Source organism: Apus apus, chromosome 22 (genome assembly GCF_020740795.1).
Source record: "Apus apus isolate bApuApu2 chromosome 22, bApuApu2.pri.cur, whole genome shotgun sequence".
Taxonomy (NCBI): Eukaryota; Metazoa; Chordata; class Aves; order Apodiformes; family Apodidae; genus Apus; species Apus apus.
The window spans coordinates 3,233,306-3,251,891 of record NC_067303.1 but is presented as its reverse complement, the minus strand read 5'-3'; the positions used below and the strand labels follow the sequence as shown (position 1 = coordinate 3,251,891).

The 18,586-nt window shown below is 51.4% G+C and overlaps 1 protein-coding gene across 5 annotated transcripts in view; it reads left to right on the top strand.

Annotated features, from left to right (window-relative positions):
- The window catches only part of B3GAT1 (beta-1,3-glucuronyltransferase 1), a 38,977-nt gene extending 20,679 nt beyond the window's left edge, over positions 1-18,298 (top strand). The window contains exons 2-7 of one of the 5 annotated variants that reach the window (XM_051638357.1): positions 1,118-1,236; positions 1,394-1,540; positions 4,667-5,175; positions 8,486-8,782; positions 14,478-14,595; positions 15,772-18,298. In XM_051638357.1, coding sequence (XP_051494317.1) covers positions 1,233-1,236; positions 1,394-1,540; positions 4,667-5,175; positions 8,486-8,782; positions 14,478-14,564 — 1,044 coding nt within the window. In that variant the 5' untranslated portion in view covers positions 1,118-1,232 and the 3' untranslated portion in view covers positions 14,565-14,595; positions 15,772-18,298. The other 4 variants (XM_051638360.1, XM_051638356.1, XM_051638355.1 and 1 more) reach the window with 4 other exon arrangements.
- The last annotated feature ends 288 nt before the right edge of the window (positions 18,299-18,586 follow it).

The following is an 18,586-nucleotide window of genomic DNA, read 5'->3' as shown; positions in this document are numbered from 1 at the left end:
AGCCCCTTCAGGCACTGGAAGGTGCTCTCAGGTCTCCCTGGAGCCTTCTCTTCTCCAGGCTGAACACCCCAACTCTCCCACTCTGGCTCCAGAGCAGAGCTGCTCCAGCCCTCAGATCATCTTTGTGACCTCCTCTGGACACTCTCCAGGAGCTCCATGTCCTTCTGATGTTGGGGCTTTAGAACTGGTCACAGAGCTCCAGGAGGGGTCTCACGAGAGCAAAGAAGGGGACCTGACAGTCTCTGAGGCACTTGCTGGGACTGACCAGTGGGAGATCAGTGCTGCTCCCAGAGCAGAGTGCTCCTGCCTTGCACTGCAGCTCTCCCTTGCCTGCAATGCAGCCTTTTTGGCAGAGGGCTAATGCCTTCCCCCACATGGGAACAGCTACTCAACTGCTGCCCGTGTTTGCAAACTGTCCACCTTGTGTGTCCCTGCTAAGTGATGTACTTTGCTTGCCAAGATACTTGGATAAAATGCAGTCTGCTTAAATCTTGTCTGCACTCGTGTTGAATCAAACTAAGCCTTTCTGGCAGTTTAATATACTCCAGTCCCAACACCTCTGAGATGGAAGAGATGAACCTGAACGGGCTGTTGGAAGCCTGAGTTAAAAAACTGGCTGCATCAAAGATGCCAGTGGGATGGTGTGAGCTGAGGGAATGACCATGATGGGAAAAACACGGGGTCACTGGAGCCCTCTTACCCACTGCGTGGGCACTGTCACCCCCAGTGCTCTGCCTGGCAGAGGGAGAGGGGCTGGTGGGTCCCAGCACTCACTGGTGTGTCAGGTTGTGGCCATCTGTGTTTTCCTGGGGGCAGGTGGTGGTGTGAGGCTTGGCTGCCTCTTGGATGAAAGGTCCTTCTCTGCTGGGGGATGGTTCAGGCGCTGCAGCGCTGAGCAACTTTCTCTTGGCTGAACCAGGTGCCTTGCTTGACAAGTAGATGCAAAGGAAAGCAAGGCTCTGGACACCCAGGAGTCATCTGTCCCTGGAGGGCTGGGATACATTTCTGTTGCTCATTTCCCCACTTTGATTTGCTCCTCTTGAGGGGAATTTGTGCACTTCATGAAGCAGCTCCCTGGTCCTTCCCTCTGCCTACTCACCTTCGCTCTGTGTTGCAGGTTTCCTTCCCAATGAGTCCCTGAGGCTCCTGCTGGCAGCTCCAGCAGTGTCCCATCCAAGTGCCCTCCTGCTTCTGGTCCCAGCAGCCGAGGCCCCTCCAAACCTGCTTCTGCAATGGGTGGGTTGTGAGCACTGGTAAGACCTACGAGTCGTGTCACCTTCGCTGCTCTCTCCCTCTCTCGCGTCCTCTCTCTCTCTGTCCTTGTTCCTTCTTGCCCATTTATTTCTGTTCTCCATGTGCTCTGCTGTTCTGTCTCTGGGGTTTTCACTGTCAGGTAATGAGGAGCTGTGGGTCCAGTCAGTCTTGGAGATGCCGAAGAGACGAGACATCCTGGCTATCGTGCTGATAGTTCTGCCCTGGACACTGCTAATCACCGTCTGGCACCAGAGCACCATTGCTCCACTGCTTGCAGTGCACAAGGGTGAGAGAAACCAAACCAGCCCATGCCAAGTCTGTGCATCCCTCCCTTGTCCTCATCTCCTCTCTCATTTCATTCCTCCATGGTAGCCACGCTCATCTCAGCCCCCAGTCCATACTCATGCAGAAGCCTCCCCACTTCTGCTCCAGGAGCAGCCCAGTGCTCATAGGGGTTCTTCAGAGGCACCAAATTCCAAGCCATGGGTTATGCTTTCTGCCCTTGGAGGGCTCTTTATGGCCTAAATCCAGAACCAGAGTACTGAAGGAAGATGCATTTCTTTGTTCCCTGATGATCTGTGAGAGAGGACTCCCTTCCTGCTGGCCTTTGCAGCATTCTCTGTGCAGGTCAGTCCAGCAGGAAAGCTGCAAAAAAAAGAGCAGAGGAAACAAAGGTGCCACTTGAGACAGCTGCTCTGGGAGGCATTAGGCAAAGAGCATTTTCTGAGTATCCTCAGGGAAGCAGCAGCCTGGTGCTCTTGCACTTGCAGGAGAAGGCAAGAGAGAAAGCATCTCACCTGGTTGTTTGGTGAAGAGACAATGCTGTGAGAGTCAGCCTCCCTGCTGCCTGCCACACAAAACCTTGAACAGAGCCCTGGCCCCAGCCAGGTGAATGCAGGAAGTTCTGGGGGATCCTCTCTGGCCAGAAGTGTCCTAGGTTTTGTCCTCTTTCTTGGTATAGCAGCAGTATCCATGGGCTGTGAGAACTCTTGGAGGCTGGAAGGAGTCACACTGCCCACTGCAGTCTTCATTCTTGGTTCTTCCCCTCCATGAGAGCCAGGGCAGGGGGCTCAGCTTGGGGAGGCTTGTCTGGGGGGAAGAACGTCAGCTCATTTTCCCTCTCTGGTCCCTTTCTTCGGGAGATTCTCTCCCCTTTTCGTGTTGATGTTCAGAGTCATCCTCCAGTTACTTATCTTTTTGCTGAGCAGTCTGATGTGCAGTTTGAAGTGTCAGAAGTCACTGTTCCAAGCAGCTTCTCTTTCCCCCTGGAGGACTGACAGCCACCCATGAGCTTCTGGGCAGTTCTTAAGGGAAAAATTACTCTGATCACCTCTGGAAGGTGGACAGTGTTTCAGAGGATGAGGGATCTACTGGACTCTAAAACAGGACTTGAAAGACTACCAAGAAGATGCTGTCTGTTCACTAGGTTGACTCAATGCCCTAAAAACTGGGAGCTGCTTTTTGTGAATGGCCACAGACACTGAAATTGAAGCCCGCTCTGCTCTGACTCAGTCATGAACTTACCCATAGCCTTGGTGAGACACTTCTGCCTCTCTGAGCCCCCAGGGCAAAATGGGTGGTGACAGAGTCAGACCTGGAAACTCTTGGGAGAAGCTGTTTTGTCCTTGCTACACGTTTCTGCCATCCTTTGGCAGCAGGTGCTGAGAGGGAGATGTGCATCTCTACCCCAGCAAGCACAGACCAGCAGGGCTCACACGTGCCAGGATTGACAGCTGAGAGTCTGACCTGCAGGGGTTTGGAGAATGTCTCTGCCACCCTCCTGGCTAATCACATTTGTGTCTGTGTCCAATGCATTTTGCAGATTCGTTTTTGAATTGATTCCAGTGTTCTCTGCTTTCAGAGAGCTCTGCTATGTGATGCTGATGTGCTTGGCCTTACATAGGGCCTGAGAAGGACACCTTGTCCCTGTCCCCCATCCACCAGGTAGACACCCTCCCTCCATCAGGGCCATGGAGTATGAGGCCTTCATTCAATTCAAGGCAGGTATCAAAGTCTGTGTTACTGGAAGAGTAACATGCTATGAAAAAAACATCAGTAGTACCCTGCTGGGTCAGATCTAATGTCTGTCTGTTCCTGTTCTTTCTCATCTGAAGTTCCTGGTAGCAGCTGGTTTTGCAAAATCTGTGGCTCAAAGTATTATGTGCCCACTAGAGAGGAGCTGGCTTATCTCCTGAATGGAGGTGTCCCTTCATCTCTGCCAGTTCCTGACTGTAGACCATGCTCTTCCTCCTGGTCTACAGTGGCACAAAACTGGAAGTTGAGCCCTGGTAAAGTGACAGGTGCATGAACAGGTTTGGTTTTTTTTCCTTGAGCTGATTGTGAACAAGTCTCTATTGGCAAGGGTTCTCTGTGTTTGGATCAGTGTGTGTTACCTGGATGCTGCTCATTGCTCACATCCAGGCTGCTGAATGGGCTGCCACGTTCAGAGACGGGTAGGATCCCTTTGAGGAGAGGTTATTCAGAGGCAGCTGAAAGTCTGTGCAGGAAAAAAAACCCTCTACAATTAGAGCCTTTAATTTCTACTCTCCATTTCTGGATTTGAAGTGTGTCTTTCCCTTCTTTTCTGTGCCCCATCACAGGCCTGTCAGGAGAGCAGTGGGGTGTGTCCTGGCCAGACAATGTTGCTGGGAGATCTTCACTGACTTGATGTTTTCCACCAGTGAGTTCCCTGCCTCCCTGTCCAGCTGCTCCAGTGCCTGAGCACAGAGCCACGAGCTCTGTCCTGCTGAGCCTGGTACATAGAGCACTAGAGCTCTTAGAATCACGGAATGGTTTGGACTGGAAGGGAGCTTCAAGATCATCAGGTTCCAACCCCCCTGCATGGGCAGGGACACCTCCCACCAGCCCAGGCTGCTCCAAGCCCCATCCAACCTGCCCTTCAACACTGCCAGGGATGGGGCAGCCACAGCTTCCCTGGGCAACCTGGGCCAGTGCCTTCATGGTGAAGAATTTCTTCCTGATGTCTAACCTAAAACTCTCCTCTTTCAGTTTAAAACCGTTACCCCTTGTCCTATCTTCAGGAATGACAGATCATCAATCTGTGTTGCTGTTTTCTTTATCTAGATCTAACTGCTGCATAAGCCTGTCTCTTCTGGGTGCTTTTTGAAGCTGCTTCTTCTGAGCACTCAGCCACAGTGCTGTCCTGGGCTATGCAGTCTCATGTGGTGCTGGCTTTCCAACAGCAGGAACTTCTTTTCTCACCTGTGCTTGTCCTTGATTCCTTTATTTATTTCTGTACTTATTTATTAAAGCCTCCATCCGAGCTTGTTTCCTTTCCTCTGAAGCCCTGAGGGTGACCTGCTGTGAGCAGGCAGCCTGCTGGCTCAGCTGGGGAGGGTGTTAAAAGGCCGAGTCCATGTGGCTTTTTCTTCTCTCTCACCCCCTTGCTCAGATGATGGTGGTGACTCCCGGCGTGATCTCGCTGCAGGCTTGGACTCCAAGGAATACTGCCTGTCAGACCGGGACATTGTGGAGGTGGTGAGGACAGAGTACGTTTATACCCGCCCACCCCCGTGGTCAGACACCCTTCCCACCATCCATGTCATCACACCCACCTACAGCAGGCCGGTCCAGAAGGCAGAGCTGACCCGCCTGGCCAACACCCTCCTGCACGTGCCAAACCTGCACTGGATCCTGGTGGAGGACTCGCAGCGACGCACCCCCCTCGTCACCCGCCTGCTGCGGGACACGGGGCTCAACTACACCCACCTCAACGTGGAGACCCCCCGCAACTACAAGCTGCGTGGGGACATGAGGGACCCCCGCATCCCCCGGGGGACCATGCAGAGGAACCTCGCCCTGAGGTGGCTGAGAGAGACCTTTAACAAAAACAACAGCCAGCCCGGGATTGTTTACTTCGCCGACGACGATAACACCTACAGCCTGGAGCTCTTCGAGGAGGTAAGACCCTGCAGAAGTTTGCTCTGGGGCTGGGTTACTGCACTGCCAAGCGGCTGTTTCCCAGGCTCAAAGGCATCCTGTGTGAAGGAGCGGGAGCCCCAGCCTGTCCTGGGCTGTGTGAGCAGGAGGCAGGTGGTTTTTACTGCAGAGGAAGCTGGTGAGGAGCTGCCTTCCCCCCTGGGGAGCCTGCTCAGGGTTGGGGCATTGCCTGCTCTCCAACATGCCTGTGTAGAAGCACGTGCCTAGCAAAAGAAACCTTGGCCATCCTTCTTCCAAGCCCCACCCTGGAGGAGACTTCCAGCTGGTTCCTGATCTGATGTTACCCACCTTTCTTTCCCACAACCCCCACGTGTTGCACTTGGCTGTTAAGTCATGTTTGCTCTTGTTTGGGAGGTCCCCGGGTTTCCCTTCCTCCCTTGCTGTTGGCACTTGGTTTGCTCTCACCCCGGGTTAAATCCTGCAGCTGTCAGGAGCCCAGCTCCTGCTCTGCACAGGTCCCCAGCCCAGGCAGCAGTGCCCTTTCAGGGTTACACCTGAGTGGTGTCAGCACAGCCCTGGCTCTTGCAGGACATCTTGTTCAGAGATGCTCTGTGGGGTTGTCTCTGAGCTGCAAGCATTTGGGGAACAAGCATTTGTCAGTGCCTGCTTCTCCTCCCAGAAAAGTGGGGCCCTTCACAGGCTGCCTGGGCTTTCTGTCTGCCAGGAGACACATGCAGCTCCTCTCCAAAGCTCTTCTTCTTGCAGCATCAGGGCACAGAGATGGTCTTTCAGGTTGGTGTGAGCAGGCACTGAGGCTGAGATCTCAGCCTGGACGTTGGCAGCTCCAGGAGCTGTGGTGACAGGCTGAATTTCAGCATCTCCTCACAGGCTTGCTGGGCTTGAGCAGGGGAAGGTACATTCCATCCATGCCCCCTCCCCCTTCCCTGATGCTTTTCACTTTAGCTTGCACAGCCACAGGAGCACACAAGCTTTTAAAGCTGAAAGTGAATTCTGAGTGTCTGGCTGAATATCTTCCTTCCACAGCCCCCTTTGAGATTGGCTGTGGCAGCACCTTGAGACACCACACGTTATTAAAGCAGAAAGGGTTCATTTGTTCACTTTGCTTCTCCTCCTTGATCTGTAGCTGCAGTTAAGGTCATATGGAGCCAGTGGAATGTGCTGTGAACTGCAGGAGACACACACTGTGGTTCCCTGTGGACAGGGGCTGCCCTTAGCACGTGTGTGATGCAGAAGGGCAAGTGCCAGGGCTCTTCTGGTCTCCTTTGCAGTAATTAGCAGTGATGAGATTAGCTCTGGGAGGTCCCTGATCAAAGAGGCTGGACTGAGAGGCTGAGTCTGCCAGCAAAGCAGGACAGGGTGCTGTGGGTGAGCGGGCAGACTGGCATTCAGATCATCTGCACTGGCAAGTGCAGGCACATGGAGTGTCCCCAGGTGGCTCCTCTCTGCTTCCCTTGACTCTACAGGGAGCAGAGACATCCAGTGTTGTTCTGCTGGGTAGCAGGAGCAGCTACAAAGCACCACCCTGCTCTGGAGAGCCTGCACTTAGCAGCTGTCCCTGAGGCTGTGAGCTGCAGTGCTTCACTTCAAAGATGCTTTTAGCCTCTCTGTGGCTCACAGGCTGAGACTGCAGCTTAAACCCCTCAGGTTTCAAAGAAAGCACCTTTATTCCTAGGTACGCCATTCCTGCATTTCCAGGTGGCCTTGGAGAAGGTGCTTCCCTCTGCTGTGTCATGATTTCCCCAGCTGTCCACATGGACAACTAATGCCCCACAACTCTAAAGACCTTTGGACCAAAAAAACCACAACCACCTGCTCTTAAATCTCAATTATGTTTATTATTGGCCACTTTGTTTTTAGTGCTGAGCTCTTGCCTGGTTCCATGGCCACCCATCACTATTGCTATTGTTAGTTGCCACTTTCCTTCTCCAGCTCTAAGATGTGCATCCTTATGCAGGTGAGTAGCGAGCTCTGCACCTTGCTCCAACCCAGAGGGTGCCTGGGAACCTGGCCCAGGATCACAGAGTCACAGAGTGGTGGGGGTTGGAAGGGAGATCATCCAGTCCAACCTCCCTGCTAGAGCAGGATCCCCTAGAGCACATCCCATAGGAATAAATCCAGGTGGGTTTGGAATGTCTCCAGGGATGGAGACCCCACAGCCTCCCTGGGCAGCCTGTCCCAGGGCTCTGCTACCCTCAGAGTCAGGAATTATTTTCTTATCTTTAGGTCAAACCCCCTGTGCTCCAGTTTGTGCCCGTTGCTCCTTGTCCTGTCCCTGGGCACCACTGGGAAGAGTCTGGCCCCGTCCTCTTCAATTCCAGGCTCTCAGCTCTAGACCTTGTGCCGAAGCTCAGGTGCATTTGCCTCCTGCAGGGCAGTGGTTCTGCTGGGCTGCTGGTGGGTGCTGGAAGCCTGGAGCAGCCCACCCTCCTGCTGCACCCACCCCAGCTTCCTAGCTACCTACCCCCTAGAGGATAGGGAGGCTCTGCAGAGACATGGATAGTTTGGATCGTTGGGTTGATGTTAATGGTCTGGGCTTCAAGAAGGTCAAGTGCTGAGTCCTGGCCACAGCAACCCCAGGGACACGCTCCAGGCTTGGGGAAGTGTGGCTGGAAAGGGTCTGGCAGGAAAGGACCTGGGGGTTCTCACTGACAAGGGGCTGAACATGAGCCAGTGTGTGCCCAGGTGGCCAAGAAGGCCAATGGCATCCTGGCCTGTGTTAGAAATGGTGTGACCAGCAGCAGCAGAGAGGGGATTGTCCCCTTGTGCTCAGCCCTGGTGAGGCCACACCTGGAGTGTTGTGTCCAGTTTTGGGCACCTCAATTCCAGAGAGATCTCGAGGTGCTGGAGCGAGGACAGAGGAGGCAAAGAAGCTGGGGAAGGGCCTGGAGAATCAATCTGATGAAGAACCCTTGAAGGAGCTGGGGATGTTTAGTGTGAGGAAGAGGAGGCTGAGGGGGGATCTCATCAGTCTCTACAACCACCTGAAAGGTCATTGCAGAGAGGTTGGTGCTGGTCTCTTCTCACAGGTCATTAGCGACAGAAGAAGAGGGAAGGGCTTCCAGCTGCACCAGGGCAGGGTCAGACTGGACATCAGGAAAAACCTTTTCACTGGAACAGGCTGCCCAGGGAGGTGGCGGAGTCACCACCCCCGGGTGTGTTGCAGGGTCCTTTGGACGCGGCGCCGGCGGAGCCGGTTGAGGGGAGAGCTCCCTAGAGCAGGGAGGACGGGTCGGGCCGGGTGATCCCGAGGGGGTTCCCCGGAGCCGGAGGGTTCTGTGCTGCCCCCGTGGCTCTCTCCCCCCGCCCGCAGATGCGCAGCACCAGGAAGGTGTCCGTGTGGCCCGTGGCCTTCGTGGGCGGCCTGCGCTACGAGTCGCCCAAGGTGAACGCGGCGGGGAAGGTCTACGGCTGGAAAACCGTCTTCGACCCCCACCGCCCCTTCGCCATCGACATGGCAGGCTTCGCCGTCAACCTCAGGCTGATCCTCCAGCGGTCTCAGGCTTACTTCAAACTGCGAGGGGTGAAGGGAGGCTACCAGGAGAGCAGCCTGCTGCGGGAGCTGGTCACCTTGAACGACCTCGAGCCCAAGGCTGCCAACTGCACCAAGGTACGGACGCTTCTCTGCCGGGGCTGGGGAGGAGCCGGGGGTAGGAGGCAGAGTCCAGCCCCTTGGCGTGTGCAGGGAGCACAGCCCCACTGCAAGGGAGCTGGGAAGGGGCAACCACCACCAAGAGGTGGGGAGGGCAGTTATCTCCTCGGCTGCAGGCTGCCAGCGGTTGCCAGTGGCCTTGAAATACGGAGTCCTCTGCCCCTGCAGCTGGTGACAGAATGACAGAGCGTGTCCTGGTGTGAGCCAGGATGGAGCAAGTTTTCCATGCACTGATTTTTAAAAAAATTATTTTTTTTTTTTCAGTGAACTCTTTTTTAATCTTTAGAATCACAGAATGGTTTGGGCTGGAAGGGACCTTCAAGACCATCCAGTCCCAACCCCCCCTGCATGGGCAGGGACACCTCCCACCAGCCCAGGTTGCTCCAAGCCCCATCCAACCTGCCCTTCAACACTGCCAGGGATGGGGCAGCCACAGCTTCCCTGGGCAACCTGTTCCAGGCTCTCACCACCCTCACACTCCAGAATTCCCTCCTCATGTCTCACCTCAAGCTCCCCTCTTCCAGTTTTCATCCCTTCCCCCTTGTCCTCTCCCTCCCTGCCCTTGTCCCAAGCCCCTCCCCAGCTTTCCTGGAGCCCCTTCAGGCACTGGAAGGTGCTCTAAGGTCTCCCTGGAGCCTTCTCTTCTCCAGGCTAAACACCCCAACTCTCCCAGCCTGGATTCCTGTTCCTCTTTTTTATATTACCCATAGCAAACATCCTTATTATTTTCAATATGGGCCTACCTGTGGCCTTGCTAACCTCCTGGAACAGGGAATTCCACAGGTGAAATGTATGTTGGTTGCTTTATGTGAATTCCTGAAGTGGGGGGGTTGCTTTTGAGTACAGGTACCCCTGGATTAGCCAGCATCCCATGAGACTTGGCCCTCTGGAACCCATCTGAACTGGAACCCAGGGGTACCAGCCATGGTGCTTCCTGGTTACATGGAAAGACTCTTCACTCCATCACTGCCAAGTTGCTTCCTCCCTCTGGACATCCTCACAACACTCCTGTAGTTGTTCACACCAACCTGGATCTTTCTGTGTCAGGCATCATACAGAAATGTTTTAATGCCTGGGATTTTGCTCTGAGCTCTAGGAGGCCTCCAGGAAGGGAAAGGAGCCCAGGAATAAGGAAGAGGAGCTGAAGGGGAGAATCACCTTTGCTCATTACCTGATACCTGCTGTGCCTCTTATTTTACAGCTACATGTCTGTGGTCGTGGATGTCCAGCAGTGGGAAAAATAACACAGATGGTCTCCCAAGGGTAGGAAAAGAGATTGGATTAAAATTAGATCTCTGCTGGCTAACAAGAAAGCACTGTCTGGAAAGGATGTGTTTGCAGCAGGCCAGGGGAGATGCACAGGTTGCTTTTAGGCTGGTGAACAGAAGATTAGGAGTGTTTACTCCATGGCCACTCAAGCAATCTTTGGTATAGTGTCCTTGCTGTAAGTAACTATTGGAATGAAGCTGTGTTAAGAGGCTGGGGATAGGAAATGATGGCTGTGGAGGAACCCATGGAGGAAGGAGAGGAAGGAAAAGGTTGTTTCCAAGCAGGAGGGAAAACACCAGTGCTGTCCCACAGCTGCAGGGAGAGCTGCAGAGCAGAGATGGGGAGGAAGCAGGAATTGCTGGCCAGGATGTGAAGCAGACTGCATTTCTTTTTGTTTCTGGCTAGGCTGTGGGGATCTTACAAGGGTCCTTGTTGTGAAGGGGATGCTGGCTGTTCCTGGCAAACTCTGAGTGCAGCTTTGCAGGGCCAGCTTTGCCTTTCTGCTTTTAGCAGGAGCCAGTAGCCTCCATCTCCCAGTTGATGAGGAGGAGGAGAGTCCAGACCAGCAGCAGAAGACAGAAACAGGCTGTGGTCTGGGATCCTCCTGCCCAAAATCAAAGCACAAACTCTTTTCTCCTCCTGTTAGTGAGCTCCCAGAAGTTGCCATGGTTTGCTTCTGTTAAGCACAACCACACTCCTGATTTGCAGTGAGCCTACATTAAAAATGATGACATGTTCACATACAGTCATTAGGGAGGGATCAGAGAAGTATGTAAGATAAACATAGACATCTGCTCTCCAAAAATGCTGCCTTCCCTGTGTGCAGTGCTGCCATTTGTCATATTTCTCAGAATTCAGCCCACAAATGCATACTTTCAAAAAATGCACACTTAAAAAAGCTTAAGCTTTGGCCAAAATATATATATATCCTGCTTATTTTCTTTGATTTGGGAACTGCCCAAAATGAAGGAGAAAATGAAGTCAGTACTAGTTGCCAAGGAGAAAGGAGAGAGTTATTCCTCCTTATCAGGAGGGAAGAGCTGGTTTATCCTGGAGTTGTAAGGAAACGAGGCTTTGCAAACAAGCTGTGCTTTTGTGTGTCCTGCTGCTTCTGCAGGTCCCCACACACCTCCAAAGCAAACCACCCTCCCTTCAGCCCACTGGCAGAGGATAGAGGTCTGAGATGCTGTATTCCCATGAAGTTGATGTAACTGGGACATATTCTGCTCCCCATTTTCTCTCAACACGTGAGGAAACAAGCTGCAGTGTGCTCAGCCAGGCAGCCCTTAAAGGAGAAAGACCTGCAGTGGCTCCAGTTATTAAAAAAGCCTCAGTGTGGGCTGGCACAGGAGACCACAAAATACAAGGTAATTGGAAATGAGGTGTCTCTCATTCCAGCTGCTCTTGGAGCCACTTGGATCCAGGGAGATCAGTGTAGGTACATTTCTTTGGGTGAGGGAGGCTCTTGTGCACTCAGGTGGTCTCAGTAGCCATTCACTGGGATTGAAGTGGTGGCTAAAAGTAGTGATTCCTCCTCTCTCCTTATCTCTTGGCTGAGTCAGATCTGAGATTAAATCCATGGGTGAGCAGCCCAGTGTCTAGGTGGGTGCTGTAGAAGGGAAGGGCTGTCTCTGAGCTGTAGGGGAACATACTGGAACCACTGGTCAGGGGCAGATACTTGGTCCCCTTCACTGTTTGCTCCCTTTCCAGCTGGACTTGGTGCACCAAGCATAAACCACACAGCTTGTGGAGAAAAGAATCAAGCAGTTGGCTGAGGAAAAGCAGGTGCTTCTGCACTAAATGGTGGCCTCTCTCCCACACCAAAGAGCACATCATGGAAAATGGTAGAAGCTGCTGCATCAGGCTCTGAAAATGGGTCCATTTTAGTTGATTGAACATAGCTGTTGCTTTCTGGCACTTGGCTTCCCCATGCAAAAGTGGGAACCAGTTTAGAGAGAAGGTAACAACCTGTAGCTCTGGTCCTGTGTCCATGGAGTGTGTGGTTGCAGTTGCCCAAGTGCAGGTCCCATTCCTGTGGGAGTGCAGCCCTTGGCCATCAGCAGGGTTGAGTGTTTATATGTCAGAGGCAGAAAGAGCTCTTCTCTGCTCCTGCTGGAAAGGATGGGCTCCAAGACTTTTCTAGCCCCTGGGCTGCATGAAGGCTTCTACACCCTGTGTGTTGGGTGAGGAGATGGAGCACTGAGAGCCACTTGTGCAGACCTGTTTGGTGCTGCCTTTTCACGGGGAAGTTAACACACTCATTGCAGCAGCCTTGCTGCAGTGGTGAGCAAGACCATAACAAAGGCTGGCTTGGATGAGCAGGCTCTGAAGTGGTTGTGGGAGAGGGATGAAATGGCATTTTGGACCCACTTCAGGCAGCAGTTGGTCTGTAGTTCATTAATAAGAGCAGGAGGTATTTAAGCCCCACACAGCTGAGTGCTCAGATCAGAGACAAGTCTGGTCAAACAGTTTCTTGGGAAGGTGGGTGTGCTCTTGTCCAGCCAGAAGGGTTTGGAAAGCACTTTGTTTATCCTTTAGAAACAGAACATGCCCCTTTTTTTTCCCCAGAAAAGCCAGGACTGGGTATGAAATGGTTTGCAGATACTTGGGTGAAATGTGCAGAGTATTGTCATAGCAACAAGAGGGAAACCCCCACAAGGTAGGAAACATCCCTGCAAACAGGTAAAGGGAAACAGGAACCTGTAGCTCCAAAGGGATAAAGCTGCTCCCAGCAGTCCAGGTTCTGGGAGCAAAGCAGTAAGTCTAACTGAGCCTAGTGAGGGGAGAGTATTTTAAACAGCTTCCAGAACTGTCTGTGCCAGCAGAAACCCTTTACCTGTAATACTGACCCTCTCCATGAATGTTAGACCACCTCTTCAACTTCTATGTTTTCCAGTACTCCTCCACAGAAATTGATTTGTATTAAACTTTGCTGCTAAGACTGAGGGAAGCTTTTAGTAGAAGCTCCAGTTCTGTTTTAAGCAAGTTGGAGAGGGGTTTTGAAGTGATGCAAGGTGTTGTACCTGGTACAGAACAGTGGATGGCAGCTTGGGGCCAGCATTTCAAAGAGATGTGTACGGGTGATCATGGTAGACCAGTGCTTGCTGGGTTCTAAGGGCTGTGTTCGGCCCTGAGCTGCAACTAGCTCCTGCATCCTGCAGCTCTGAGACAGCACAAGTTGGAGCAGAGAACTGGAGCAGCAGTACTTCTCAGGACACAGAATGGCCAGGGTTGGAAGGGACCTCTGGAGATCATCTAGTCCAACCTCCCCTGCCAGAGCAGGATCCCCTAGAGCAGATCCCACAGGAACACGTCCAGGTTTGGAATGTCTCCAGGGATGGAGACTCCACAGCCTCCCTGGGCAGCCTGTCCCAGGGCTCTGGTACCCTCACACTGAAAAAGGTTTTACTCATGTTTACATGGAACCTCCTGTGCTCCAGCTTGCACCCATTGCCCCTTGACCCAGGACATCCCAGAGAAGAGCTTGCCTCCATCCAGACACCTTTCACATACTTGTAAACATTAATGAGGTTGCCCCTCAGTCTCCTCCAAGCTACATAGACTCCTGAGGGACTCCACAAGATACAGGCCTCCAACTAGACACTGTCCCATTGACCACAACTCTCTGACTTCCTTCCTTCAACCAGTTCACAACCCACCTCTCCCCCCCATCATCCAGACCACGCTTCCCCCGTTTAGCTGCGAGGACACTGTGGGAGATGGTGCTAAATGCTTTACTGAAATCAGTGCCATTCAGATCTCTTCAGGGTCTTGAAAGAACTTAAAAGTGAAAAAAAGAAGTGATAGGTCTGGGAGCCTGTTGATGCCTTCCCTCCAATAATGGATTTTCAGAGATGCACTGAAAACTTCATTGTAATGTTTCAGACAACCAAAGGCAACGGTGACAACTGGAGCTGCACCCCCTGCAACTGCCTCTATCCCTCTAACACACGAGGCACAATGTGACATGAAGTGGCAAGAACTTGCATTTCCACCCCCAGCTTAGCAAATAACTCCACACTGGATACAAGAATGTGACAACCAAGAGCTTGCTCTGTGGGGAAACATGGTGTGTGGTTCTCTGGTTCTGGAGGAACTGCCTCACACCACTGAAAAGCTTGATGAGCCTTTCGAGGAAATGGTTGATAACTACATGGAAGGAGCAGGTTAATGTCCCAAGGCAGCACACTGTAAAATGGGTAATTTTGCATTTTGGCTATCAGTAGGCCTGCCTAAATGAAGTTTTATGCAAACCTCCTCTCAGCTGTGAATGCGCCATTAGGCTCCAGGGTAGGTGGTTAAATTGCACTATTGATTTAATGTGCAAGAATATTTGTTAGTGCAGTGAAGAGATGCAGCTAATGGCTTCTGTTGGCTTCTTCAGGTTTTAGTCTGGCATACGAGGACAGAAAAGCCTGTGCTGGTGAATGAGGGGAAGAAAGGATTCACAGATCCCAACGTGGAAATCTGACAGTGCGTGGCTGAAGGGAGACCAACACCAGGTAAGGTTTTGGAACAGTCATGAGAAGCAACAGCAAGAAGGGAGAATACTAGACAGTGATGGGAAAAAGACAAGAGCTCTTTGTTTCACCCTCCCTTACTGCAAAGCTTCTTGTGGCCATGAGTTAAGCTCCCTTTTTTTTATGTTGAAGACAAGCTGCTAAAGGGGAAAACCTGGTGAGAGATTGGAGGGAAGAGAAGAATCCAGGAAGTGAGAGAGAAGGCAGAGTCACCTTGTTATAAAAAACCAAACCCCTGTCTAAACAAGAAGCTTGCCTTATGGACTGTCCTCATACAGCTAAAGCACAAGGGGGAAGGATGTGGATTCATCCACCTGTAAACACCTGAGGAAAGCCAAGGCAATAGCAGTGAAAGCATCTCTAAGTCAGGCAGAAGCTTTCATTAAGAGCAGAGTTTAGTTTGTATCTACATCAAAGCTACATCAAGTCAGTGACAGGTAAGGGAGGGTTTGGATCAAACCCCCCATGAGATATGTTTACCTAAGGTGAGTACATGCTGCCTTCTTCCATGGAAAGGAGGAGGGAACATGCACTTCCTGGCTGCCTTCCTGCTCATTTGTTCATGCCCTGGCTTCTCACCCTTAATTACCTGAGCATCCAGGTGTGTTTAGTCATCTGGATCTCCAGAGTGCCCTCTGCAGGGAAGGATGGACTGTTCACTTCCATCTGCATCCAAACTGTGTTGCTGCTTTTCATCATTATGTGGGGAAAAAAACAAATGCACTCCCTCCTGAATGTAGACCCAGGCCTGGAGGGGAGAGAAGGTTGCTGCTTGCTCTCTTTCCTTCTCCAGTAGAGAAAAGCAGCAAAGGGAAGGGGTAGATCTGCTCAGCAGAGGTGTATTTTTAACACTAATGAGCTCTCTTACAGCACAGTCCCCCGGGCTGGCTGGAGCCCTGCCTGCTGCAGTGGCTGCCTTTGGCAGGGCAGCAGAGGGAAGCCTGCACTGCACATGATCTGAGCTATATATAGCAGCTTTGCAGAGAGGCCGGAGCTCTTCAGGGCTGTCACAACTGCTTTTCACCAACACCCTGTTGCCTAGCAGCAGTACTCACAGAGCTGCAGCCCAAGATGGGTTTTGGGACAGGTCCAAGGGGTGGCAGCTAACTGCAGAGAGGCAGAAGGGTAATATACATGCTGGTTGTGTCTCTGTTGCAGAAGATTTCTTCACGCACAACCTGCAAGGTTCCTCTCCACAGCATACAACCAGCCAGACCTGCAGTAGCCAGGACCTCTGCTGACTTCCAAGAGTTTTAGTGTACTGAAAACAAGCAACACTGCATACATGAACTACCCGGATTCCCCTGCCCTTCCTCCTGGACTCTGAGCAGAACCAGACACTCTGGAGGTGGAGAAAAAGCACAGAAAATACAGGACTGACATCAGCTTCAGTACAAGAGCAGCTGCCTTGGGAGATGCACGGGCTGGGAGAAGTGCCTGCAGGGCATGATGCCCTGAAGACACAGCCCAGCTGGAGTGGTGGTCTGGACTGAGGGGGCTGTTTTACAGGACCTGAAAGGAAGGGTGAGAACACCCACAAGGAGTGGGTTGGCCCCTGGTGACTTGTTTTTCCCGAGACACAAGTACCTTGTGGCTGTGTGTGCAACTGCCTAAGCAGCTCTCTGTTCATGGAGGGGACAGCTGCCTTCTGAGATGGCACCTTAGCCCTTAATTTTAAACCTACTTTAATCAGTGTTTCTTACGCTGCACAGGACAGGAAGGGTTTTGGGGGATGGAGAAAAACAAGGCAGGTCAGAACAAACCCATTAAGGATCTCTGTTCTCTTTGTATTCCCTCTCCTTTCCCTTCATTAGTTTCCTGGTTTGGGGGCACTCTGACATACCTCTATGTTTCTGGATGGAGTTATGTTTATAGCATGTGGTTCTCTATTCATCCATGCTAAAATAATTGGCAGTGGGTTTTAATGAGGTTGTTGTGGCCAGACACCATCATACTTCATCCAGGCTCAGATCTTGGCTCTGTTTAGCTCTAATTCACACAAGCATTAGGTGTGGGATTCTCTGAAGGGTGCTCAGACATAAGGCCAAACTTCCCCTCTGAAATAAAAGAAGTTAACTGCTTAAAACTAGGGATTGAATGATACAAACTGAATTTAGTGTATCTACCATTCCACTGGAAGGTATCCTTCAGCCCCAGCCCCTTCTCAGGGCCATGCCATGTTACTGCAGAGCCAAGCCAGGCTGAAGAAGTTGGAGAGTTAACTCCTGATGGATAGAGGAACCCCCTGGTAGCAGGATCCTGTGCTTAGTGCTCTGATTCTTCAGCACCTGGCTTGAGGTAGGTTGAAACACTCTACGTGTAGAACATTAGCTGCCTCTTCCCTGTTCTGTAACATCCAAGGACCTGAGACAGCACTGATAAAAGGGTGTTCTCTGATTAAACTGTTTTGCTTCTCAGTGAGATACAGGACTGAGCAATGCAGAAGAGGAACCTGGGTGCTACTACCTTGGTTGACTCTGTATTCGAGATTGACAAACTTGCTGAGGAAGAAATTGAGGTACAACAAACCCCTTCTCCCTCCCTCCAGCCCTTTAAAAACACCCCAAACTTACCTGCCCCTCCACAGTTGTTGTCAAACGTTTGATCAACCCCCCTCTGTCCCAATTCTTTCAAAAAGCTCTGAAGCACAATTTTACCTTTGAATTGAGGGAAAACGTAATCCTGGACATAGACTTGGTTATATTTAGCCCTAACACACAGAACTATTAAAATGCTATGATTGGATTGTTAGCTTCACAGTGCAGAAGTCTCCCCTCGGACTAATGACATTGTGTGTTTCCTAATATTTTAAAAGTAATAATCTTTTGTAAGTTATTTGCTCCCACTGTATATCAAAACCACTGGGGAAAAGGTGCATTCTTTAGCTCCCTGTCACAGAAGCCTTGCCATGTAGCCTTTAAAAAATGTTCCTTTAGATGCACTGGCTGAAGCTCTACTTGGAGAGGAAGCATTTGATGCTGCTGGCTGCTCTGTGGGAACAGGCATCATTATCTTGTATTAAAACAGGAGCTCCCTGCACTCAAGCAGATTGATTCTGTTATTGTACTAGCCTTCCAAGTTCACTTCAGTCTGCAAACACTAGAGTGGAAAGGCATTTTTAAAGGACTACAAAGTTTTCATACCATTTAAATAGTTTCCAACTGACGTCCCCTCCCTGCCTGCATGTTTTGTTTCACTAATCTTAAGTCCAGTCCCTGTTGGGTTGCAACCTCCCCGCCTTAGAAGGAAATAACTTTCAGAAAAATGCAAAGGATTGAGTCCTGAACACCCTGCATACACGTTCCACTCTCCTCAAAGTTGGTCACACCAGCCTGGGCCCTTCCAACTTGCACAGAGGCCACTGTGGTCCTCGGGGGGAGATCTGTGTGTTCAGTGAGCCCAGCTCTGGCCAGGATGGAGTGTGTTACAGCTGCACTCTCTGTTCTCAGTTTTAAACAAACTGTATTTAAATTTGTTAAATAAAAGGATGGTTTCTAATACCAGAATACCAACTCCATTATCAGAGACAGTGCCCATGTTTGGTGTTTCTCTCATAGCCTGAATCCTCTGGTTACTGGAACTGAGAGCAGGGGCTGAGCGACTTCCCAGAGGTTCCACACAGATTTGCAGCCTGAGTTTGGTCTCTTCCTCTCCCTAAAGAGATGGCAGCTCCTCAGTGACTGCAGGGCTGGTGAGTTACAAAAAAACATGTCGTGTTTTCCTTAAATCCTGTGTTTCTGTTTGGAGGGACAAAAATAAAAAAGAAAACAGGACCCAAGATGCCAAGATTTCACAGCTGGTCTAACCAGAAGGTACAGCTGGGCTCTCCCGTTTGCAACTACCAAGGAAACCCCTTCTATCCCAACCAAAATCTGATCCCTGCTCCTTTTACCAGGGGGAATTTCATCTTTAGGTGTCTCCCAGTGAGAGCAGGGGTGATGTCTGGAAAACTAACTTGTCCTTTTCTACGCCC